The 24,564-nt window shown below is 45.0% G+C and overlaps 2 protein-coding genes across 2 annotated transcripts; both read left to right on the top strand.

Annotated features, from left to right (window-relative positions):
* Positions 1-828: 828 nt before the first annotated feature.
* On the top strand, positions 829-15,289 carry LOC105916922 (probable ATP-dependent RNA helicase ddx6). The gene is made up of 13 exons (XM_012851576.3): positions 829-992; positions 5,078-6,000; positions 6,100-6,204; positions 7,808-7,937; positions 8,047-8,193; positions 8,272-8,366; positions 8,448-8,570; positions 10,525-10,653; positions 10,741-10,857; positions 10,933-10,996; positions 11,071-11,172; positions 12,149-12,368; positions 12,449-15,289. The coding sequence occupies exons 2-12, from the start codon at positions 5,779-5,781 to the stop codon at positions 12,361-12,363; spliced, it is 1,449 nt and encodes a 482-aa protein (XP_012707030.2). The 5' UTR covers positions 829-992; positions 5,078-5,778; the 3' UTR covers positions 12,364-12,368; positions 12,449-15,289.
* A 2,152-nt stretch (positions 15,290-17,441) lies between these two features.
* tomm40l (translocase of outer mitochondrial membrane 40 homolog, like) lies at positions 17,442-24,496 on the top strand. The gene is made up of 10 exons (XM_012851577.3): positions 17,442-17,545; positions 19,660-19,877; positions 19,949-20,016; positions 21,298-21,390; positions 21,460-21,561; positions 21,629-21,734; positions 22,728-22,850; positions 22,918-22,994; positions 23,083-23,185; positions 24,009-24,496. The coding sequence occupies exons 2-10, from the start codon at positions 19,661-19,663 to the stop codon at positions 24,146-24,148; spliced, it is 1,029 nt and encodes a 342-aa protein (XP_012707031.3). The 5' UTR covers positions 17,442-17,545; position 19,660; the 3' UTR covers positions 24,149-24,496.
* The last annotated feature ends 68 nt before the right edge of the window (positions 24,497-24,564 follow it).

Genomic DNA, 24,564 nt, shown 5'->3' on the forward strand with positions numbered 1-24,564 from the left:
CCAAATTAGAAAATAAGCATTTAAAATATATTTTGTTTATGAATTAAAAAGTCCTTATTTAAAGGTGTGAATGGATTTAAAAATTCTGGTGAAAATGTTGCATCTAAACCCTAAAGAATGAGAATATTTTTAATAATTGAATTCATCATTCAAGTAAACTAAAAACCTACATTTCATTCAGAGGACGGCTTGTAAAAGTAAAATCCCAGCAATAAAATGAGTATAGGGATTGCAAAAAAGGAATAAAGTCAAACTACGGACGTAATTAACTTGAGATAAAGTTAAACTCAAAATAAAAATTCAGAGTAACTCAAACAAAATTCAAAATTTTGCTTTTATAAACGTTAATAATGTGTAATTTAAGCCACTCAATTTTGGAATGGTATCTTTAAGAATTAGAAAAAGGCTTCTAAATTCATGTGTCGAGTAAATTCCTGATATATTCTTATGCAGTTTGCATTTGTTTTGTTTATTCCATATTGTATATTTCTACATTTACTTATGTCAACTGTATGTTTGTCTGTGTTGTGCCTTATCACCAAAAGCAAATTCCTTGTATGTGTAAAATACAGCTTGGTAATAAAGCTCTTTCTGATTTTCTCTAAAAATGGTCAGCTATTAGACTTAGATTGTAAAAACGTGAAAAATATATATAATAGTATTTTAAGGTTTTTACCTAATGAGATCATATGCCAATCTTTGTTTTACTCATTTATTTTGTGTAGTTATTTAGTTCTGGGCTGTGGGTTGAAATAAAGCAGATTTGGGAAGACGTTTCCTCCACTCTGCCGGCAGGGGGCAGCAGCGTCGCCCCACACGCTTCATAACAAGCCGCAGGGATTCATCGAGGAAGAGGAGGCGACCATGTTGATTTAAAGGAAGAAGAAACACAATAGAGACAATTTATTTCAGGACATTTCCATTTACTTCAGCAGAAAGTTGTTGATTGACCGCATTCGGAGCGTCGCTCATAAAGCAACGCAGGATTTCAGGTATGTTTATCGGACTTTGGCGCGCTCAGTGTCGGCTGAAACCCCGCCGTCGGCTCGTTAGCTCGGAGCTAACGGCTAACTGTTGTGTTGGATTTGTGAAGCGTGAAAGATTCAGATCCAAACAAAGGTCAAACTACACACCACATTATCCCAAATCAGGGCCAACCGTCTGTATCTTTATTAGATTGATAAATCTGGCGCTTCTCAGCCGGAGTGTTTGCGTCCGGAGTTTAGTTTAAGTTTGTTTTAGCCGTTAGCTGCTAATGCGCTTTAGCGTCTTTCCTGACGCGCAGTTTTAACGCCACCTTAAAGGTTCCCGTTCAAATGAAACCAGAACACCCAGCAGAGCCCTCCTCCCCAGGCTGCCGTCAGTGCATTAAGCTTTTTAAATACGTCTTTAGAGCTAATCTTGAGTTTGACGCTGATAGTTTATCGTAAAGTAGACGTTAAAATGTGAGTTTAAACTGTCCGAGTCCTCCAGCCTTCAGTTTAAGCTGCTCTGGACACACCTGCTGGATTTACCTGCGCAGCATCAAAACAACAAAGTAGTTTAATCCTGAAAAGGAAACTACGGGATTTTTGTCAGCGCAGTACGACTTTAAATCCAATCCGGGTTATTATTTTATAGAAAATAGCAATTATTTAACTCTTAGATTATAATAGAGCTAGATTTCTGTTAAAAAGGGCGATTTAACCGATATTTTGCGCTATTTAGAAATAATTAAAGACGCTAAACCAAATAAATACAGATAAAACGTGGACGGTGAGATTCCCTAATCGGTCGTTAGTGTTTTAAATATAAGGTAACTAAATTTATTCCACTTTCTTTTTGTCTTAAGACTTTTGAATGAGCTATAAAAAAATATCCAAAAAAAAATAAACAAGAGAAGAAATCAATTTAGTAACAGCAGTTTTTAAGTAATAGGCCGTGGGCCAGAATCTGTACGGTGACTTTTCGTATGAACTGTCAGGGGGCAACTTTCTTGCACCGGGATAAGTTGCTACACATAGCAGTGATCTCAAAACACCAATGTTCCCACGTTTTCACTTGCACATTAAGAAGTTATAGCCGATAAAAAATCTAAACTGTGGCGCTCCAGTCCAATAAGTCACGTGATTCGATTTTTGCTGCTCAGCCAATCCGATCGCTGTATTGTCAGCTGAGCGAGTTTACCACGTCATCATGGCTGCGCCCGTAAGATGGTTGTTTCTGTTGTGTCTGTTTCCAGACGAAGAAAGCCCAATAATAGCATTTTGTGGCGCCACCTGGCAGAGATCTTGATGGCAAGAAAAAAATAAATAGCCCAGACCATCCATCCATTCATCCATCCATCCATCCATTCATCCATCCATCCATCCATTCATTTTCTAACACGCTTATCCCTGCGTTCGCGAGGTGCCGGTCCCTATCTCCAGCTGTCAATGGGCGAGAGGCGTTGTATAAACTGGACAGGTCACCAGTCCATCGCAGGGCAGAAATAGTCCAGACTTTTGCCCAATTTACTGTGATATCACCAAGACCTGCTGCGCTAGGATAGCACAGGTGTCGTTGTGCCAAACGACTTATCCCCGCCAGAATTTGTATTCCCTGCGCCAAGAGCGCATTCAGCTGGAAGAATGAATCTAGTCAACTCCGCCTCATTTCCAACCTATTAGGCGTGGAAATGAGGATGTTTTACTTTTCTTAACGAAATATAGCAATGGTGTCGTTACATTATCGTTCATCCATCCATCCAGTATAATACGTTATGAGAAAGAAAACGGTCATTTCCAGATGTGTCACGAAAATATTAGCTTTATGTTATTAGATTGTCGAATGTCTGTCTGCTGAAACCAAAATCCACCTTCCTAAGTCCATCACAGCTGTCTGCTGGTTCTCTTTTTTTCTTTTTTGGTAGCTAAACCCGCATGAATAGATTATATAAAGCGGATTTCACGTGTGATCAAATGAACACTGAATAAAGGCACAGCCAAAATTATCAGATTTAATAAGATTTTAATTCAACCAAGAACCTTATCGAGATATTAACCGTATTAAGAAAACGAGATATGTCTCTTTTAAAAATAGAACAACGTATTAGGAGTTTAAAAAAAATAAATTTCATTTTACTAGAATGTGATGTTTAAAATATTTAGACTTCACAAAGCTGGAGGTTAAAACTTTTATTGATTTCAAAAATACAATACAAAATTCTACAAATTCCGAAGGGGATAACTCGTTTGGCACAACGAGTTTATACAACGCGTCTCACCCATTGACAGCTGGAGCTCGGCACCAGCACCTCGCAAACCCAGCGGGGATAAGCCTGTTAGAAAATGGATGGATGGATGGATGGATGGACAGATGGTCTGGGCTATTTATTTTTTTCTTGCCATCAAGATCTCTGCCAGCTGGCGCCAGAAAATGCTATTATTGGGCTTTCTTCATCTGGAAACAAATGCATACAAACATCTTACGAGCGCAGCCATGATGAACTGATGAACGCGCACAGCTGACAATACAGCGATCTGATTGGCTGAGCAGCAAAAATCGAATCACGTGACCTCTTGGACCGGAGCGCCACAGTTTAGATTTTTTATCGGCTATAACTTATTAATGTGCAAGCGAAAACGTGGGAACATTGGTGTTTTGAGATCACTGCTATGTGTAGCAACTTATCCTGGTGGAAGAAAGTTGCCCCCTGACAGTTCATACGAAACTTCTTAAGGAAGCGTCCTACAGATTCTGGCCCACGGCCTATAAATGTGATTTATCAGTCAAGAACAACTTGGGCTGCACAATTAATCGCATTTGCATTATAACTGCAATTTCTAAAAAAAAAAAAAAAAAAAGAGGTCTGCAATTTTTGGCTATTTAACAATTAATGGATCAGACGTACTTTAGGTGTTGGTAATTATGTTTTAAAGTGGGTTTGCGTCACATGGAAGAGAGTTGCAGCAGAGAGATAATTTTATTAAATTGTTTGAGTTTATATAATCATACTTTTACCAGAAACTTTCAGGAATCTCACCACATCATTAAGTTCTGGTCAAACTGTTTAATACGTAGACTGGTTTGTTGGTTTCACTTTATGTTCAACAAGGATTGATGTCAAAAATAAATTAAAAGCTGTTCTCTTCAATAATAATATTCTGATTAACAAAAACAGTTACATTTATTGTTTTTAATAGTCCTTGTTTACAAACCTCTTTATCTACAGGACATTTTTCTTGCTTGAGTTTAATGCAGAGAAAAGTCCAAATTAAATCACAATTATGGTTGAAATGTATCACAATTTAGATTTCTGGCAAAATCGTATCTAAACAAGGTTTTTGATGAATTTGTAATTTGTTTTAAAAATAATTTGTAATTTAAAAAGTAAATTTGTGGACTAAAAAACCAAGAGTTTAAGTTAGCCCTGAAGTTAAACTCTTAAAGATTTCTGTTTTTTATATGAATAGAATCAAACTTTTTAATCTAAAAAAAAAATGCAGTATGCAAATGAAACTTTTTGTACTTTTTATTTGTGACCATTTTCACTACAGCAGCAGCTGCACTGTATGGATGTGAAGTCGACTAGAAAGGATCCTAGAACTTTGTAGCTGCAGATTTATCCTCGTTAATCAAAAAAGAATCGCATAATTTGCTAATTATTTCTCTCCCCTTTTTTCTATTATTCATAAAATGAGCGTACTGTATTTTTTGGACCATAAGGGGCACCGGCTTATAAGGCACAACATACATCTGAGAACATTTAAGGAATTTTGGTCCAAAGGTTACGGTACGTAATTATGTGAAAAATCTGCAGAATTTGTAAAAAAAAAATCTTTGTCCGATTTATTAATTGATAGAATAATCGATTTCTAAAATACTCGTTTATAATAGCCCTACTTCAGTTTGGTTCAGATTTCTGATCTTCTGACTGAAAGTGCATCTTTTGGTCAGAAAACACAGATAATATAATAATTATTATTATATTATTATTATTATTATCTGGGAGAAAACTCTGTATTTCTGGTCTAAATCTGTTCCTCAGGGGAAACCAGAATCTTTCTGACGTTTGATGAAGCTGCTGTCGTGACTCTCCTGTTGTTTTTGCTCCCAGGTGGGACGTTTGAGTCGTCGGTCTGGATATTTTGGAGACGGGGACTTGGCCTCGCCGTGCACCTCGGGCCGACCGGATCATCCGCGCCGTCGACGGAGAGGAGGAGGAATAAAACCGCAGCACAAAGGAACCGCACCGAGGACCCAACGGGGACGGAAAGCTTCTCTGCTTTGGACTAAAAACCTTGTTGGATCTTCGTCTTTTTCCCAGATGAAGCAACAGAACCTCTCCCGGAGGAAGTAGATGAAATTCTGGGTTTCTGGGGACGACCTTGAACAAAGCCGGATCAGGGACATGCAGCAGCTCTCTGGGACTCGCAGTAAAACGCAGAGAGGTCGCTGACGTTCTCGTTTTGGTGCAGATTGCCTTAGTCGTTCTGTTTCAGGACTGGAACCACTCTGATGCTTGTCCACGTATAATTTTTCTATATCGTGGACGAGTGGATTTCTGCACATGCTTGCAGATTTCTCTTCATTTCGAAGAGTTTTTGTGTAAAAAGCTGTTTTTGTTGGCTGCGCAGCCGCGCCCGCGCTGCGCCTTCCCGTGTTTATATGTAAATATTTTTGAGCCGTTTCTCTGCAAAACGCTTCAGACACACGGATAATATCGTTGAACTCTTTATCAAACTTTGACTTTTTTTTGTGCAAGAGAATTTAGAAAAAGAGGCAAAAACCTTAAAAAAAAAAATAAGTTCAGGAAAAATGGCAACGGCCCGAACGGAGAACCTGGGCCCGGTCGTGATGGGACTGAATAAGCAGAACGGGCAGCTCAGAGGACAGCCCAAGCCCGCCGCAGGACCCCCCGCCTCGGCCCAGGGCAAGAACCCGGCCGGGGGCAACCAGGACGGGGGAGGGATCCGCTTTGGAGACGACTGGAAGAAATGCCTACAGCTCCCCCCGAGGGACACCAGGGTGAAAACGTCGGTGAGTCCCGGCCCGTCTGGGTTTGACCCGTTTGGGTTTGAGCCGTTCTCTGATGTTCTGTCTGTGTTCTGTCTGTGTTCTGTCTGTGTTCTGCTGCAGGACGTCACGGCAACCAAGGGCAACGAGTTTGAAGATTACTGCCTGAAAAGGGAACTGCTGATGGGGATCTTTGAGATGGGCTGGGAGAAGCCGTCACCCATCCAGGTCCACAAACCTTTTCTCCTCCTGTCCGTCCGGTTCTGCTCCTCCGGGTCCAACATGTTGGTTCTGGAGGCGCTGCTCTCTAAAACCTGATCAGATGGAGCGTGTTACAGCGCGCCATCATCGGGTCTCAGCTTCTCTCTGCAGAGAGACCCACATGTGTTCATGTCTCAGAACACGGGGGTCCATGAAACCGGGCTTTAACTGGTCCAGAACCGGGTAGAATGCGACACGTTCAGGTTTAAATCCTGTCGGTGGGGCTGTTTCCTCCCAGCTGGACCGGACTGGGTTCTTCTGCGTGAGCCCAGAGGCCAGCCTGGACCCGCTCGGGTTCGCCTGTCGGTTCCGGTCCAGACGGCTAAGCCGCGATCAGAAGCTCGTAGGTTTGCTGTCCTGTAAAGGCGGAGCTGAAGCTGCAGGCCGGTTTCATCCAGGAGGGGGCGCTGCATGTCCAGAGTTCATTCTGTTTCCTCTCTGCCCCGCTGTAACCATGGGGGGGGGGGGGCTGGTCTGGTCCACTGAGCTATATAATACACTGGAGTGCTAATAGCTGCTGTTAGAACGAGTCGCTGTGAAGCCACCAGCCGCCATATTGGTACTCCCTATTTCCCCCCAGTAACTAGGGAATATGTGCGCTACAGCATCGAATAACGAGGATTTTCTCATGTTCAGGGGGGCTTAAAACTTTTAAAATGTCAAATGCCATATAGTTTTATGTTCTAAAACTATCAAGTACTGAGAAAGTTATGTGCTGATATATTTTGCATTTTATTCATTTAAATATATATGTTTAACATTTATAAATATATAAATAACAATATACAAAAACATATATTTACATATGTGTATACATATATATACATGTATACATATACACGTACTTATATATACATTTATATATATTTAATATGAATAACATGTAAAATGTCTCAGCACCTAACCTCCTAGTAGTTGATAGTGTTAGTACATCCACTGACTGTAGAATTACCTGTGAAACGTTTTAACTCAGCCAGAAAACTGCTTGTTGTTGCAACCAAATCCTGTGGGATTCTGTGAGAGTAGGGAGTAGCAAGATGGCGGCCAGTGACTTCAGTTTTTCGGCAAAATCAGCACTCCAGTGTATAATATAGCTCAGTGGTCCGGTCACCAGGTCCTCCTCCCAGGACGGAGTCACCGGCAGCGGTGGGCTGCCCTAACACATGCCTGTTCAAAAATGACCTAACCTGCACTGCAAAAAGAGACCGTCAAATGTTCTTGAAATTAGTGTTTTTGTCCTTGATTTGAGGAATTAAACAAGATTATCTGCCAATGGAATAACATTTCTGCACTTAAAATAGAAACAGCTCTTCTCTGTCATCTTAGTTCAAGTGAAAATGAGAAATTATCTCATATTAGGAGTAAAGTACTAATTCCATTGTCAGATAATCTTGTTTAATTCCTCAAATCAAGGACAAAAACACAAATTTCAAGAACATTTGATGTAATTTTAGTAATCATTTTGCAGTGTGTGGAGGCTTTTCTGCAGAACTGCAGAACTCTAGGAGGTCTCTGACGTTAGAAGCAGAAGATGATGATGATGATGATGATGATGATGGTTCCTCTGCAGGAGGAGAGCATTCCCATCGCGCTGTCCGGACGGGACATTCTGGCCCGAGCGAAGAACGGAACGGGGAAAAGCGGCGCCTATCTGATCCCGCTGCTGGAGAGGATAGACCTGAAGAAGGACCACATACAGGGTGAGGCTGGTTCCTCTGGTTCCTCTGGTTCTGCTGCTGGTTCCTCTGGTTCTGCTGCTGGTTCTGTTCCTGGTTCTGTTCCCTCGGTGACGTCTGCTTTCTGCTGCAGCCGTGGTCATGGTGCCCACGCGTGAGCTGGCGCTGCAGATGAGCCAGATCTGCATCCAGCTCAGTAAACACCTGGGAGGCGTGAAGGTCATGGCGACGACCGGCGGCACCAACCTGCGGGACGACATCATGCGCCTGGACGAGACGGGTAAGCCGCACGCAGAACAGGAAGTGGAGGTTTGAGGCGTTCTTCCTGTCCTCGGTTAACCCGGCGCTCTCCTTTCAGTGCATGTGGTCATCGCCACGCCCGGCCGCATCCTGGACCTGATAAAGAAGGGCGTGGCCAAGGTGGACCGAGTCCAGATGATGGTGATGGACGAGGTGAGCGTGACGCGCCGCGGCTCCTGGTGCCGCTGCTCGCCGCCGGCGGCCATGTTGAACGTTCTGTGTTCTCCTCCTCAGGCGGACAAGCTGCTCTCTCAGGACTTCGTGGTTCTCATCGAGGACATCATCAGCTTCCTGGCCAAGAACAGGCAGATCCTGCTCTACTCCGCTACCTTCCCCATCAGCGTCCAGAAGTTCATGGTGAGGGGGGGGGGGGGGGGGTCTAAAGAAAACGGTGTTTAAACAAGTTTAAATCATTCAGAACGTTGTTCTAAGTGCAGCTCTGACCAGAACATCCTGTTCTTACTCAACCTTTTACCAACCAACCAACTCTCTGAACTCTTAGAAAGGGGCGGAGCTTGGTGACGGAGCGTTCCTGGGTCTGCGTTGTGATTGGTTGGGGGGATTAATGACTGTAATATTGACCTACATGATTGGTTGGAATGCAAAAAGAAAGAAAACTCTTCTATTGACCGAGTTTTCTGTCCATCGATAGACGTTGTTGTTAAATTATCGTCCGGTTCTGACGGTTTACCGGTTCTGAGACGTCCCAGTCGCTCCAAATCCATCTAGATCCTGGATTTCTGAGGTCAGAAGGACTGAATCCCTGGAAGGTGGTTCTGAGTCTGGGTCCTGCAGACTGATGGTTCCCGTCTGGAAACAGGTTTAACGTTTATCTGCTGACCCAGTGGTGCCAGAACTCTCCTAGAACAGAATAAATATGGTTGTGATTTTATTTTTAACATCAGCCTCTTGGTGCATGTTTTGCATGTTTGTCTAATTAAAAGAAAGGAATCCAGATTCTTTTGGACCTGATTGGAATAAGAACAGCAGTTTGGTAAATAACGGCTAACGTGGTTAATGTCGTCATGGTGAAATCTGTGAGAGCGAAATAATCTTCATATGGTCAAGGACGGTGTGGAGTCATGCAGGCGATTATGAATCTGCATCTTTCCTGCTGAAGTCATGTTTATGCAGACATGCAGACGGTCACTGATGACGCTGAAGGTCGCAGAGGGAGGGAGGCAGCAAGGAGACAAGGAGACGAGGAAGGAGGAAGGAAGGAAACAGGCAGATATCGTAGCTCAGCGCGTTCTGATGTCAGTTTCCTCATTTCAGAGTTCTGGACATCAAGTTAAAACGATTTGATTTAGTCATTCATGGTTCTTCTCTGATTTAAAAATTTCACCTTTTAAATCAAAACCGTCCAGACTGAGCGGTACCGCCTCTGCTAGACTCCCAGAACCTGGTCTGGGGTTAGATTCCTGCCTTGCTCCTCGGTTTCTACCCCGCTGAATCCTGGGAAACGCTTCCTGCTGTGGAAATGTTTCCATAACGGTTCTGCCAGAAACCCAAGAGTTCACCCAGGGTTCCCGCGGATCCTTAAAAAGTCTTAAAAGGCATTGAATTCTGTAATATAAAACTAATGCCTTAATTGGCATTAAAATGTCTTAAATCAGTCTTTCTTAGGTCTTAAAATTGTTACCAGGTCATAAATAGGATTTTATTTTTGTAATCCTTACCAAACAGTAAAATAATTCACACAATTATATATTTTTTTAAATTTACCGAACGGCTCAATGTAACCATTATTGGTTCCGTCCCGATAGCGGAACCAATAAAAACTGTCGGCCGGACCATAGCTGTGAAAAAGAGTTGGCACTGATTATGTAGTGGTTTTTAAAACTGATTTATAGTTTATTTTAGTAGGGAACAAAACAAAGTTTGTGAATTCAGTTCAGTAGTTGTTAAAAATATATCTGTAATTTGTGTGGGTTTTTTTTAGCTTTCTTCCTATATGGAATGTTTTTTTTAATTTTTAAACATGTCTACTGGGCCAGAAAGTAATGGTTTATGTTAAAATAAACATTTGGGTGAAGTTGTCGCAACCAGGTTTGTCTTGTTTATCATTAAGTTGGTCTTAACTTTTTATTTCAAGTGGCATTAAAAGGTCTTAAAAAGTCTTGAATTTAACTTGCCTTATGATGTAGGAACACTGTCACCAGGCTGAGAGCGGAACGTTTCAAACATCCAGGAGATGGAATTTATTCCCCATCATTCTAAGATTAAAATGTTTATTTTCTTGGGGATTAAGTGGGAGATGGAGCGGATCCAGGAGTAGATCCAGACTGATCCATGGTTGGTTCTGTTGTAGGTGAAGCACCTTCAGAAACCCTATGAGATCAACCTGATGGAGGAGCTGACCCTGAAGGGCATCACTCAGTTCTACGCCTACGTGACGGAGCGGCAGAAGGTCCACTGCCTCAACACGCTGTTCTCCAGGGTAACGGCGCCGCCGTCGCCTCCTGAAGACGCTCAGGTTGACCTCAGACCAGGCGTCGCTCATTCGTCTCCTTTGTTCTGCTTCCAGCTCCAGATCAACCAGTCCATCATCTTCTGTAACTCCACTCAGAGAGTGGAGCTCCTGGCCAAGAAGATCACTCAGCTGGGCTACTCCTGCTTCTACATCCACGCCAAGATGATGCAGGTAGACGTTCGCTTCTGCTGCTGCCTCCCCGACAGCTGTTCCATTTTTTTCACAGGTTTCTGGGTTTCTCTGCAGGAATACAGGAACCGCGTGTTCCACGACTTCAGAAACGGGCTGTGCAGGAACCTGGTCTGCACCGGTGAGTTTTAGCGCGTCGGCGTGTTTCTGGGGGGGTTCTGCTGGGTCTGATCCCGTCCTGCTGCTTCCCTACAGACCTCTTCACCAGAGGAATCGACATCCAGGCTGTGAACGTGGTCATCAACTTTGACTTCCCTAAAAATGCTGAAACGTACCTTCATCGCATCGGAAGATCAGGTGGGTGGAGAATCTAAGGCGGTCTAAAGACGAACGGCGACGTTGTTCAGGAAACAGCGTTTCACCATCAGTCCAGCAGGTGGCGGTAGTGAGCCAAAGGCTGAGCGAAGCCGTAGAGGCGTCCCTGTCTCTTCAGTCAGATCTCTGCAGGCTGTGGTTAGCAGGACAGAACAAATATTTGTGTGTATGTGTTATGAATATAAGGATCAATTTGTTAAATCTAAACATTGTGGTCTTCATTATTTCATAAAACCTTGTCACATGTGAACCTTTAGGAACAGACTTTTTGGGGGAGTATTAAAGAGGTAAAATTAATAATATGAGGGGAAAAAGTCCTAGGTCAATAAAGTAAAAATAAACAAACAAACACAAAAGTGATAATGTTATGATAAAAACATCATATGAGAATTAAGAGGGAACATTTCCAGAATAATCACAGTTTGCAGAATTATTTCACTCCTGGAGTAATAGGGCCAGGTTAGATTATGTTAAATATTTTTATTCTTTAGGAGAATAAATTCAGGAGAATGAAGTTAAAGGGATACGAAAATAAACTTGTACTATTACAAAAAAAATACTACGAATACAAAGTATATTCAGAGATTAAAGTCCCTCTGATACTGGTTAAGTGACTGAATAACTGCAGATTTGCCCCATCCAACATGGCGGACGCTCTGACGCATCGCAGCAGAGGCAGAACCCGCCCAATGACGCGTCTACTCTTATATTATGTCTATGCCTAACACCATATGAAGTCCAGCCTTTCTTTTAACACTTCTAGGGGTTTAAAGGATTGTTGGTTGATACATTATTTGGTTTAATATCAACATCCTGTAGAAAATTTAATAAAAATCTTTATCTAAAAGCCTAAAAGTATCTTAGATATTTCTCATAAATCAGACGAGGGCAGAAACGGCTGCAGATCTCTGGACCAGACGCTGATTTAATGTGATCCACGTGTTTGTGCGGTTCTCAGGGAGGTTCGGTCACCTGGGTCTGGCCATCAACCTGATCACCTCAGAGGATCGCTTCAACCTGAAGGCCATCGAGGAGCAGCTGGTGACCGACATCAAGCCCATCCCCAGCAGCATCGACAAGAGCCTTTACGTGGCCGAGTACCACTCCAGCAGCGGCGACTGCGACGTGGAGGAGGTGGAGGAGAAACCGCACCGCCCGCAGGACAGCACCTAAAACAGGTGAGCCCCCCCAACCCCCCCCCGCAGCGATGCTCTTTCCTCCCAGACGCACCCTAACCGCAGCGTTTTCTCCTCCTCAGAGCACCGCGACACTCCGGGCTGCAGCAGACGTCATCGCTCGCAGCAATCCCTCGTTCCCCGCCGGCTGGAAAGTCTGCATTAGTTCCTCAGAGCTCTGCTTCTTATTGTAAACTGTTGTTCTGCACCCGCCCCGCCCCACACCGCCCCCCCCCCCCTCCGCTCCATCAGTTTTCTCCTGCAGCGGCCGCTCCGACGGCTGCTTGTCCCCGCCGTGCGCGCCCTGCAGCCCCCCCCCCCCCCCTCCACTGACACCGCTGTTGTCACTAAGTGCCTTACGTCGTCCCTCGCGCTCGCTCCCTTCACGTCCCGCTGCAGCAGCAGCAGCAGCAGCAGCAGCGTACGAGCACAACAGCAACCCATGTTTCAGCGTCCGTTATGCAAAAGAGACGGAGCGGCCGCTCTCCTGCTGAGGCGTGTTTCTAACGTGTTGCAATAAAAAGGGCAGCTTTCTTTAAATACTGCGCGACTGTTTCCCCACATTATGATTTACAAACGAGCAGAAATGAAGTCTAAAAAACGCCCCGCATGAACTCCAGGGCGCGCACGCAGACCGCAGACATACGTTTATTTCCCAGAATCCCGTCTGGCTGCTGTCGCCGGGGGGAACGAAGCGAGTGGAGATGGTTCTGGTTCGGGTCCAACGGCGGTGCAGAACAACGGTTAACGCTCCCTGTCCCGTTTCCCTCTGGTTGTCCCGCTGAACGTGTCGGAGAACCCGGATGTGTCGCGCTCAGTGAATGTATCAGATGCCAATGTTTGTTCTGCAGCCCAGTTTGACTCGATCCGGTCGGTTCTGAGCTCAGGTCCACTTAACCCCGCAGGTTGGCGCTGGAAGGGAAACTTTTCCCCGGGCTGGATGAACGTCTGCTTCTGATGGGACTTGTGTGTAAATTTGGAGCCAAACTTGCCAACAGTCGGTTTGAATTGTCCCGTTTTTTAAGCAGACGTTGGTCCAGCGGAACCAGAACCCGGCACCAGAACCCAGCCCCAACCTGCCGGGTTATCCCTGGACCGGGCCCGGCTTTCAGCCCAGAAACCTCCAAACGTTTCTGTCTGCTGCTGCTGTCTGGATCTGGTTCCGGTTTGACTTTCCTGATGGACCAGGGAGCGATGAAAGCAGTTCTGGCCGGACAGAACCGGGTCAGAACGGTCTCCCCTCCTGCAGCAGCAATAACCGCAGCTTTTCCTTCTCCTGCCCGGCTCCACTTTTTAGTTTCAGAACAATGTGAGCGTTTAGTTTGGACCCGGCAGGACTGTAGCATCTCTGAACCGGCAGCTGGGGCGTCTCCTCCCCTTACAGAGCATCACTAAGGATTTAGGAAAAAAAGAAAAAATATATTTTTTTGCTTTTTAAGATACATTTTTGTTGCTTTTGGCAGTTCTGATGGGTGGGCACAGAAACCAAGTGTTTAATGGCATCTTAAATCTCTCTGGTACTTAAATCTGGGCAGAAATCTTTAGTTTGAAATTATTTTTAGTTTTTTTTTTTTTTTTTTTTTTAGTGCCAGACGGAGCTGGGAGTCGGACCGGAGCGGTTCTGGAAAACAACGTTGATCTTCTGTACGTCTGTTTTCCCGAGCGGCTCGATCCGTGTTCCTGCCGGGCAAAATCTTTATCCAAGGTGTTAGAAAAGCGTCTGGAACCGCCACCGGGAAGCTGGAATGATTCTGTTTACATTTTCCCATTTAAAAACCAGAAAACAACCTTCATCGGAGGAAGAGGAGGAAATATTTTTACCCTTTCTGGAAACTGATTTTCAGGATCGAAGCAAAACCAAAAAAAGTGAATGTGGGTTGGAGGTCAGATGTGTGTGTTTCTGTATGTGTGTGTGTGTGTGTGGGGGGGGTGGGGGGGGTGGTATGTGTGAATGTGTGTTTCTGTGTGTGAATGATGATGTTTGGATCAGTGGAGAACCGCCGGCACGCAGCTTCCTCTGAACCAGGAACAGTCAGGAGGACGAATCAAACGGAGCGAAGCTGCATGTCGGCGATTCCGTCTCTTATCATTCGTCTGATCGGGTTTTGGTCCAGACGTCCAATCAGATGCGAGCTCTCGTCAGGGATGTGATCTTTGTCTTTTTGTGTTCCCCCCCCCCGGTTCTGATCACATCCCTGACGATGGATCCGTCATCATCATCTCCTCTGGGATCCAGTTCCAGGATTGGTTGGTGAGACTCTCTCATCCAAGCTTATTGTCAGAGCCTAAGCTAAACATTCCCGCTAGAAGGAAAACCTTTTTGTGTCTCTGGACCGGGTCCAGCTGCAGCCGAGCCCGGAGCTAGGTCCGATTGCTTTGGTCCGACTGGAAATCAGAGGAGATCATGATGAAGATTGTCTTTGTCTTTGTTTTGTGTCTGCGCTCTGATGCGGAGCGATGGGGGGTGGGAAGGGGGGGGTTCTGGGTCCAGGCGAATTCCTGAAGGAGGAAACTAAACCAAACCTACAACTTTGACACCATGATGTGAATTTCTGCGCCGTAAAGTTAAATTGGATCCTGAAACCTGCTGCTTTGATTTGATCTGGCTCTGCTGCTGGAGGTTTCTGACTCGTCCCGCTTAGAATCCATGGAAACGTTTTGATTTGGCTCCAACCGCCTCCAGCACTTCAATCTGGACTTTGTGCTCAGGAAGTCTGTTTATTTTCCTCCTACAGGTGGCTTGATGCTATTAAATGTGAAAAAAACGTAAAACTTTGATTGGCTGAACTAAATAAACTGTAATTTGATTTTTTTTCTTTTCCTTTGAGGAAATTCCAGTGAATTGTTGAGCAATCTGCCCTCTACTGGTGTAACATGGAAAAACAAGCAGGGACTTTAAATTCAATAAATTGACCTGAACTTTCCTTTGTCCTCTTGGTTTTTATTCTTCGTTCTTTAGCACACAGGTCCATCCTTCACTGGGGGATTAGGAATGGTTGTGAAACGAATTTTTTTTTTTTTTTGTATTTAGTATTGTATCTAATGTAGTTTTTCAGGACAATTCTGGAACCTGTTTGGTTAATTTTAGTTTATATCTGTTGTGACTAGTTTGTGTCTTTAACTTGGGTCACATTGGAGTCATTTCTCCTATTTATTGTAATTTTTTTGTCATACTGTTATTCTGCAGCCATTTCTGGTTCTTCCCAGATTTTTTCCTCTATTCATCTAGTCAGGGCTGTTCTGGCTCTGTGCCACACCTCCATTTTTAACTTGTTTTAATTCACACAAACAGCTCAGCTGTGATCTCGTCTGCAGTAAATGACTGCATTTACCAGGAACTGGCAAATTTAGTACAGGACCAGGGACCTTGTGTAAACCCAGTGAAGCTCCGACCCGGAGGCGTCCTGTCGGCCCACCGGCATTTTGTTCTGACTGTGGGGTGCTCCAGTAACTGCCTGATAACTCTCATTCAAGACTGATGCATGTTCTCATCAGCACCAGGGAGAGCAGAGCGTTCTCCCAGCAGACATCCAGAACGTCAACACTCTTCAGGTCCAGACTTAAAAACCACATGTTAAATTTTTCCTTCTTTACGCTGTGTTGCATGTTTTAATCTGTACGGTGGTTTAGTGAAAGGTGCTTTGATCAGTGTGTGACTAGGCCATCCCAACACATTTAAACCCCTCCAGTGTTGCTTCAGCAGTCTGATGCAGGTCATTGTTCTGCTGGAAGGAGAACCTCAGATCACAGGCAGACTAACTGCTTCTGCTCCAGAATAATCCCAGTATTCAGCGCCATCCATCTTTCCGTTGGACCAGTTTCCCAATCCGCTGCTGAAAAACCATCCCACAGCATCATGTTAGCACCACCGTGTTTCACTGTGGGGATGGTGTTCTGGGGAAGATGGGATGTGTTGGGTTTGAGTGTTTTACTTGGTGGTCCAAAAGTTCGATTTTCCTCTCATTTGACCAGAGCACCTTCCTCCATTTACATTTGGGGAGCTGCCCACATAGCCTGGTCAGCCAGACTAACTTTTGCCTCTCTTTAATATGGCTGAAGTTAGTTCGAAACGTTTAAATAAAGAAGAACCCGTCCAGAGGACCTACTAAATATTTTCTTTTTCTTTGTTAAAGTCCTGTGTTGTTCACCATTCGACCATGGAGCTGCTTCCTCGGCTGTAACCGCCAACTGTCAGTCCGACCAATCAGAAAGCTCAGCCCCTGCTCCATCATGGGGTCTCCGCTTCGATCAGCCAATAGGATCCGAGTATGAAGAGCTTTGCTTCGATTGGCCAATAGGATGTGCGTATCAAGCGCCGCCCCCTGTGGCCAGAAAGGCAACACGCCGCCATATTGAAAATTCAGAGTTTTCTCCCCCTTTTTTTATTTTGAGAACTTATTTGTTTACAACGCTGAAAGCTGCAGGACAGACGAACAAAACTGCCAGCAAAATGCTCTTCCTCCTTCGTTCTGGTGGTACTAAGCCAATATTATTATTTTATTATTTTTCTTTATTTTTTATTATTATTAAATGTACCCCCCCCCCCTCCCCTTCAGTGAAGTCCAGTTCCTCCATCCCCGCAGCGGTGGAGGGAAGCTCAGGCAGAGTTATCTGTACAGTGATTAAATGGAATAAATTATCCTTTCAACTGTTCTTCTTTATTTATTTTTTTTTAAACATAACTTTATTCACTGTTGTGGAAAGACATACACTTTAGAAAACATACGTTAGAGCACAAGAAAGCAGATTTAGGAGACAAAAAACAACAACACCTAGAGGTCTGATACATGTAGGTTAATTTATTAAGTAATTTGATTATTTTGGTTTATCTTTTCTTTTTCAATGGATCAAGTATGTTAAGATCTGTTATTTTAAAGTCATAAAAGGACGGTAAGGTTTTTTTTTTTTTTTTTTTTTGCCAAATCATTTTGTGCAGATACTACTTTGCTAAAATGATAAAAAATGTATTATATTTTTTTCATTGGCTGTTAAATTAGTGATTATTTTAGGTATTTCTTCAACTGTTCTTGTCACTTTATGGAGACACCGGTATCTCTTTTTAAAAAAAGTCGTAAACTGACGGACAGCTGGGTGGACCAATCATAGCAGCTCGTGTTCGTCACATCCGGTTCCTGGGTCGTGGACTACTTCCGGCTGCATCGTCCTCTGGAAAGCTCAACGTGAGTAAGAAAAGACCTTCAGCTCCAGTTTAAATTGAGCGGCAGCAGTTTCTGTCAGCGGGGCTTTGTCTGCCGGTCTGACCGGAGCTGCTGCTTGCTGCCCGGGATGGAGGCTGAGCTCCGGCTCGCTCTTTACCTGCAGCTGCACCTGAGAGCCGGACGGAGCTCCTGTTGTCACCTGTTGGCTCTTACCTGCAGCCGCCCGGCTCTGCGCAGCCTCACGTTGTTAGGATTCGGGGCCAAAAGCCCAGTTTTTCTAATAAATCCATCAAACATCTGTAATTACTGGGAATCCTTTAGCTGTGACTCCTGGCAGAAAAGCATGATGGGACTTGGTGGCGCATGCGTCCTGGGAAGGCTGCAGGTTCCCCGGTTCGAATCCCACAGATTGTCAGTCTGGGTCCCTGCGCATGACCTTTAGCCCCAGAATGCTGCTTCATTGCAGAGGATATAATTTAATTGGGATGCTGCTGCGATGACACATAGTTTCTGATTCATGTTATCCTGAGCTACCTCTGTAGTTATGCTGCTATAGGCTTAGGCTACTGGAGGACATCAGGGTCTATTTCTCTCTCTCTGCTGAGTTCTCCTACTGCTCTCCAATCTGCATTGTTATTAATTCAGCTTTTATCTTTATGTTCTCTGTCGTTATTCTCTTCATGGAAGGTACACCCATAGACATCATATATGTAGACGCCTGGTTGGGCGGGTTCTGCCTATGATGCCGATGCGTCAGAGCGTCCGCCATGTTGGATGTGGCAAATCTGCTGTTAGACTCAGTCACTTAAACAGTATCAGAGGGAGTTTAATCTCAGAATATACTTTATATTCGTAATATTTTATTTTTGTAATATTACAAGTTTATTTTCCTATCTCTTTGGCTTCATTCTTCTGACTTTATTCTTGTAAAGAATAAAAATAATTAAAAGAATCTAACCTGGCCCTATCACTCCAGGACTAAGATGGTTCTGCAAACTGTGACTATTCTGGAAATGTTCCCCCTTAATTCTCATAATATGACGTTTTTATCATAATATTACCACTTTTGTCTTTTATTACTTTATTCTCTTTATTCTCCGCAATGTTTAGATTTAACCAATTGACTTTTATATCCATAACACACACATATCTATCTATGCACGCACATCTATATCTAAAAGCATTGATCAATAGCTCTCTGTTCTGACAATCTCTATCAATTAATCTCCTATATATTTCTTTACAAGTCTGTATATATAAGCTCCATCTATAGCTTCTATCTAAATCCCTTAAACATACATACAGGGAACAAAGACGTTCACTACTTTCTGCCACATACAATATGGTGGTGACGTGCAAACCTGCGGCATATGAGGCGTCTACATTTATATGTCTGAAGGTACACCTGGTCTGGAGTTCTGTTAGCTGTGACATCATCAGGGGAGGCAGATCATCCTCTATTACCATCTAACATAGAAAGTACTCCTGGGTCAATGTGAGTTTCTGAGCTTTCTGTGTCTCTGCTCTGTCTTCTCTACCATAGAAAGTACTCCTGGGTCAATGTGAGCTTCTGAGCTTTCTGTGTCTCTGCTCTGTCTTCTCTAAGCCCCAGTGGGTGGAGGCAGATGAGCGTTCACACTGAGCCTGGTTCTGGTTCTGCTGGAGGTTCTCCTCCCTGTTAAAGGGGAGTTTTCCTCTCCACTGTCGCTTCATGCATGCTCAGTATGAGGGATTGCTGCAAAGCCATCAACAATGCAGACGACTGTCCACTGTGGCTCTACGCTCTTTCAGGAGGAGTGAATGCTGCTTGGAGAGACTTGATGCAACCTGCTGGGTTTCCTTAGAGAGGAAACTTTCTCACCAACCTGGAGGATCTGATGGAAGCTGACTTTGGAAAGATGATATGAAGTTAATTGGAGCTATATAAATACAATTAAACTGAATAAAATAAAATAAAAATAATCAGCTCTAATATTAAGCCATACTGGGGGATTAACACTTACTATCCCTTTAACGTTCTCTCCTGATGGCAGCATGTTGTAACGTGTCTCTGGAAGTCTGACCTCTGTGCGCTTAAAACTTGCACCAGTGCAGCATTTACCTGTCTAACCAGGTGTTTCTCCGCTCTCTCCCAGAATGGGCAGTGTTTTGGCTGCCAGCTCCCCCAGCCCACCCCCGCCTCCATCGGCTGCCGGCTCAGCCTCCCCCGGGGTGACGATGCCACCGGGCTTCGGGATGCCTCCGGTCCCGCCGGCCGCTCCTCCGACTGGGTCAGGAGCCGGAAAGGAGCAGCGGGCGGAGAACCTTCTGCCCAACCCTGGAGCGTTTGACGAGTGTCACCGGAAATGTAAAGGTAAGCAGAGCCTCAGGAGGCTGAGGACGGGCGTGTCCAGCCGAGGGTAACCGGTGTGCTTTCCTCCTCAGAGGTGTTCCCCATGCAGATGGAGGGAGTCCGCCTGGTGGTGAACAAAGGTCTGAGCAACCACTTCCAGGTCAGTTTGGTTCTTACTGGTCCCCCTGACCGACGTGGCTCCTAAACTCACAGGGAGCTACGGCCCGGTTCCGCTGCCGTCTACTAGCAACGTGCCGCTCCTTGTTGGACTCAGAGTAAAAGCAGAGGCGATCCACTCTGGAGCGGCACAGGAAAAGGGGCGTTACGGTGCTCTGTCCCGTATAAACCACAGACAAACACAAAGTGATGGATGGTTGTTACACGAAACAAAATTTACAAATTTTAACGTTCTCAAGCATAAAATCTGAAAAGTGCGGCATGCTTTTTTTTTTATTCCGCCTCCTTAAGTGAATTCTCTGCAGAGCCAGCTTTCACCGCAGGTCTGCTGAAGTTTGTCTCTGAATATTTCAAGTTCTGCTGGATCGGATGGAGAACGTCTGTTAACCTCGTATTGATTTAGGTCTGGACTTTGACTAGGCCACGCTAACATCTGACATTTGATCCAAAGCAGTGGTCTGTACCTTGATACCTTGAGACAAAAACAGTCCAGAACCGAGCCGGGTTCTTTTATCTAAATATAAGATAAGATAGGCTTTATTGATCTCACAATGGAGAAATTCACTTGCCACATCGGTTCATACAAGGAGTTGCAGAGTAGGGAAGGTGCGTTCAGTTATATACAGTGAATCTTCGTATATACAATGGATCAAAAAGGATACACAAAAACACAAAGGAAATAGGGATGGGCATATCCTGTCTTATTTACATACATAGTGATCTCTCTCTCTCTCATTCATATATATATATATATATATATATATATATATATATATATATATATATATATATATATATATATATATACAGACACACCTATACGCCTACATACATACATGTGTACTGACATATGTTGAGGTGGTGATAGCAGCAGAAGTCCCTACATCAGGATTATTGCACGGGTTATAATATAATATATAATAATAAATGATAGTTTTATAATTTTTTTGTGTGTAGTATCTGTAAAGAATTTCCATATGTGGATTACATTAATTATACTTGAAAAATTTAAATATGGAATCTTTTGTTCCATTAATTTAATAAGTTTTCCATTTTTTTCCTCCTTTGGTTTAAAACAGTAATAAAGCTGCTGCTCTTTGAACATATAAAAATGTTAAAAGGTATTTTTCCAGTTTTTATATTTATTTGTGGAGGTGTATATAGTTGGAGCGACAGCAGAACCGACCCGGTTCTCCTCTCAGGACGCTGGCTGAGAGTTTCTCAGGCTTCAGGTCTTAAATGCTCGATAACCTCCTCCCTCCAGGTGAATCACTCGCTGCTGCTCAGCACCACCGGAGACTCCAGCTACCGGTTCGGAGCGACGTTCGTTGGGTCCAAACAGACCGGTCCTGCAGAGGTAAGCAGCAGTAGAAGTTCTCCCAGGCCCGTCTGCTGCGGTTCTGACGCCTCTGCTCTTGTGGCTCAGTTCTTCCCGGTCATGGTGGGCGACATGGACAACAGCGGCAGCCTGAACTCTCAGATCATCCATCAGATCAGCAGCAGGATCCGCTCCAAAGTGGCCTTCCAGGTGAGCGCAGCGCCGGGTTTTGGTTGCAGCTGCCGGTCCGGCGCTGACCCAGTCCGTCTGTCTGCAGACGCAGCAGCAGAAGTTTGTGAACTGGCAGGGCGACGCCGAGTTCAGGGGAGAAGATTTCACGGCGATGGTGACGTTCGGGAACCCAGACGTCCTCGCCGGTTCTGGTATGTGGTCCAAAGGTCCGGTTAGAGTCCCAGCAGAGGGGAACCACATGAAGGTGGCACAGAAAAGGCGTTCTCCTCCAGAATAAAGGACACAGGAGCGGTTTTTCACTAAAATAAAGTCCTGTCCACTGCTGGTGAAATTAGTTGTTTTCTGGTAAAACATTGAACCTGAGTTTCTTTGAAGGATCAGTTAGGTTTCTGTTTTTAGCTGCAGTAAAGGCCAGTTAAAGTATAATAATAAATAAATACTATAAGTAAGAAACAAGGAATAAACAAAATGTAAAATGTTTTTACTAATTTATTAAGTAATTGTTTCCTATGAACAATGAAGTTTATTTTATGTTTCAAATTGCATAAAAGTAACTTTAAATTAATCAGAATCAGAAATACTTTAATAATCCCAGGGGGAAATTATTTTTGTTACACGCCCCAGATATGCAGACTAGATTAGACTTTCTAAGCGCTCACAGCGTTCGGACATAAAGTATAAACATAAAGACTTCAGAGGAAACCAGCGACTGTTTGGACAGTTTAGCCTTTTTTTTTCTATGTAAAGAAAGTTGTGATATTATAAATATAGTTATTTTGGTTCCCAGCAGAGTAGCCGACCAATCAGGCTGTTTGTTTGTCGTGTCCATCAGAGAGACATCCGGGGGGGGGGGGGGGGGGGGGGGGGGTCTCTGAGGAGGCTGGGTTCAGCTAACAGCGCTCACACTTTTTTAAAAACTGCACTGTTCCATTCTTATCACTGCAGCACTCCATATTCTAAAGTTATTTTAATATAATTGAAATCTCATTAAATTGTCGTAAGCTGGTGTTTGATCCCAGAAGCGTCCTGGATCAGACCGGTGAGGGCCGAGTCGTCTGCAGACATCTGGAGTGTCACAGACGGCTCTGCTGAGGCGCATGGAGGGGAGGGAAGTGTCCTCTAGGGGGCGCCACAGCTCCTGACCTGAATGGCATGTTCTCTGGTCTTTCCCATTTTGCCCTCAGGGATCATCATCACCCACTACCTGCAGTCCATAACGCCGTCCCTGGCTCTGGGCGGAGAGCTGGTTTACCACCGCAGGCCCGGGGAGGAGGGCTCCGTCCTCTCCTTGGTGGGCAGGTACACAGGTGAGTCCCGGCGCCGGCGCTGGAGCCGAACCTTCGACCCGTTTCCTGACCGCCTTTCTCTGTGCAGCCAGTGACTTCATCGCCACGCTGACCCTCGGCTCGGCCGGAGCGCACGCCTCCTACTACCACAAGGCCAACGAGCAGGTGAGCGTCGTGGGTTCTCCTCTGCGAGGCCCGGCGGTTCTGCCCGGTGTCACGGCTGCTGACCCGACCCAACGTCTGTGTTCTGCAGCTGCAGGTCGGCGTGGAGTTCGAGGCCAGCTCGCGGATGCAGGACACCAGCGCGTCGTTCGGCTACCAGCTGGACGTCCCCAAAGCTAATCTCCAGTTCAAAGGTCCGGTTTTTAACCAGAGGTGATCTCTAAGCCTCCTGTTGATGCTCAAGGTTCTGTTACCTGAGAAAAAGGTGATCAGCAGAACCTCAGGGGCCACAGCTGCTCTGAGGTTCTTCATCCTCCAGCAGGAACAGCTGGACGACGACAGGGAACCGGGTTCTACCTCACTGAGTGGACCGGGTTCTTCCTCACTGAGTGGACCGGATTCTACCTCACTGAGTGGACCGGGTTCTTCCTCACTGAGTGGACCGGGTTCCTTCTCACTGAGTGGACCGGGTTCTACCTCACTGAGTGGACCGGGTTTTACCTCACTGAGTGGACCGGGTTCCTTCTCACTGAGTGGACCGGGTTCTACCTCACTGAGTGGACCGGGTTCTACCTCACTGAGTGGACCGGGTTCTTCTCTGTCTACCAAAATGTTCTAACAGCTGAAGCTTGGACCCAACTGGGTCGTCAACAGAACCAAGATCCCAAACACAGCAGCTAATCTACGGTGAAAAAACAAAAGAATTAGAACTTTAACCAGCCTGCTGCAGGAACTTCTAGTTCTAGTTCCTGCCGGTGGTGGAGGTTGTAGTTCCTGCCGATGGAGGTTGTAGTTCCTGCCGATGGAGGTTGTAGTTCCTGCCGGTGGAGGTTGTAGTTCCTGCCGGTGGAGGTTGTAGTTCCTGCCGGTGGAGGTTGTAGTTCCTGCCGGTGGTGGAGGTTCTCCCTGCGTGTTTTGGTTTGTTTCAGGAATCCAAGCGGCTCAGGGAATCGGCTGGATTGTAAACTTCAAGGACAACTTCTGGCGGTTCTGATGTTTTGTTCCTGTTGCCTGCAGGTTCTGTCGACAGTAACTGGGTCGTGGGAGCGACGCTGGAGAAGAAGCTGCTCCCTCTTCCTCTGTCTCTGGTTCTCTGCGCCTTCCTGAACCACCAGAAGAACAAGTTCCAGTGCGGCTTCGGCATCACCATCGGTTAGCGCCACTGAGGGACAAACGGACTCTGACTCGCACGGCGCCGCGTCCTCTTGGTACCGCGGCGCCGTTGGCCGTCGTTAGCAGCTTAGATCTCCTGAATGATTGCTGGGGTGATCCAGAACGCGGTTCTTCAGGAACCCGGCGGAGCTTCAGACCTCCTGTTGTTTTGGCTGAAAACTTTATCTCGTTACGGAGGAAAGAAATCGTTTCCTTTACGTCTCTAAGTGTGCCGGCTGATTGGATCAGCTGTGCTGTTTGTTCTCAGTCTGTTCTGTTGCCTTTTTCTCTTGGTTCTGATTAAACCCGTATGGATGAGCTGGAATTCTTCAAATACAGTTTCTTATAAAACCTTTTGTCTCTGAAGTTTCCTTCAGTAGCAGAACATTTCTGAGCCGTTTAAAGAGATAAAATTTGGTTA

This window comes from Fundulus heteroclitus, chromosome 13, assembly GCF_011125445.2.
Source record: "Fundulus heteroclitus isolate FHET01 chromosome 13, MU-UCD_Fhet_4.1, whole genome shotgun sequence".
Lineage (NCBI taxonomy): Eukaryota > Metazoa > Chordata > Actinopteri > Cyprinodontiformes > Fundulidae > Fundulus > Fundulus heteroclitus.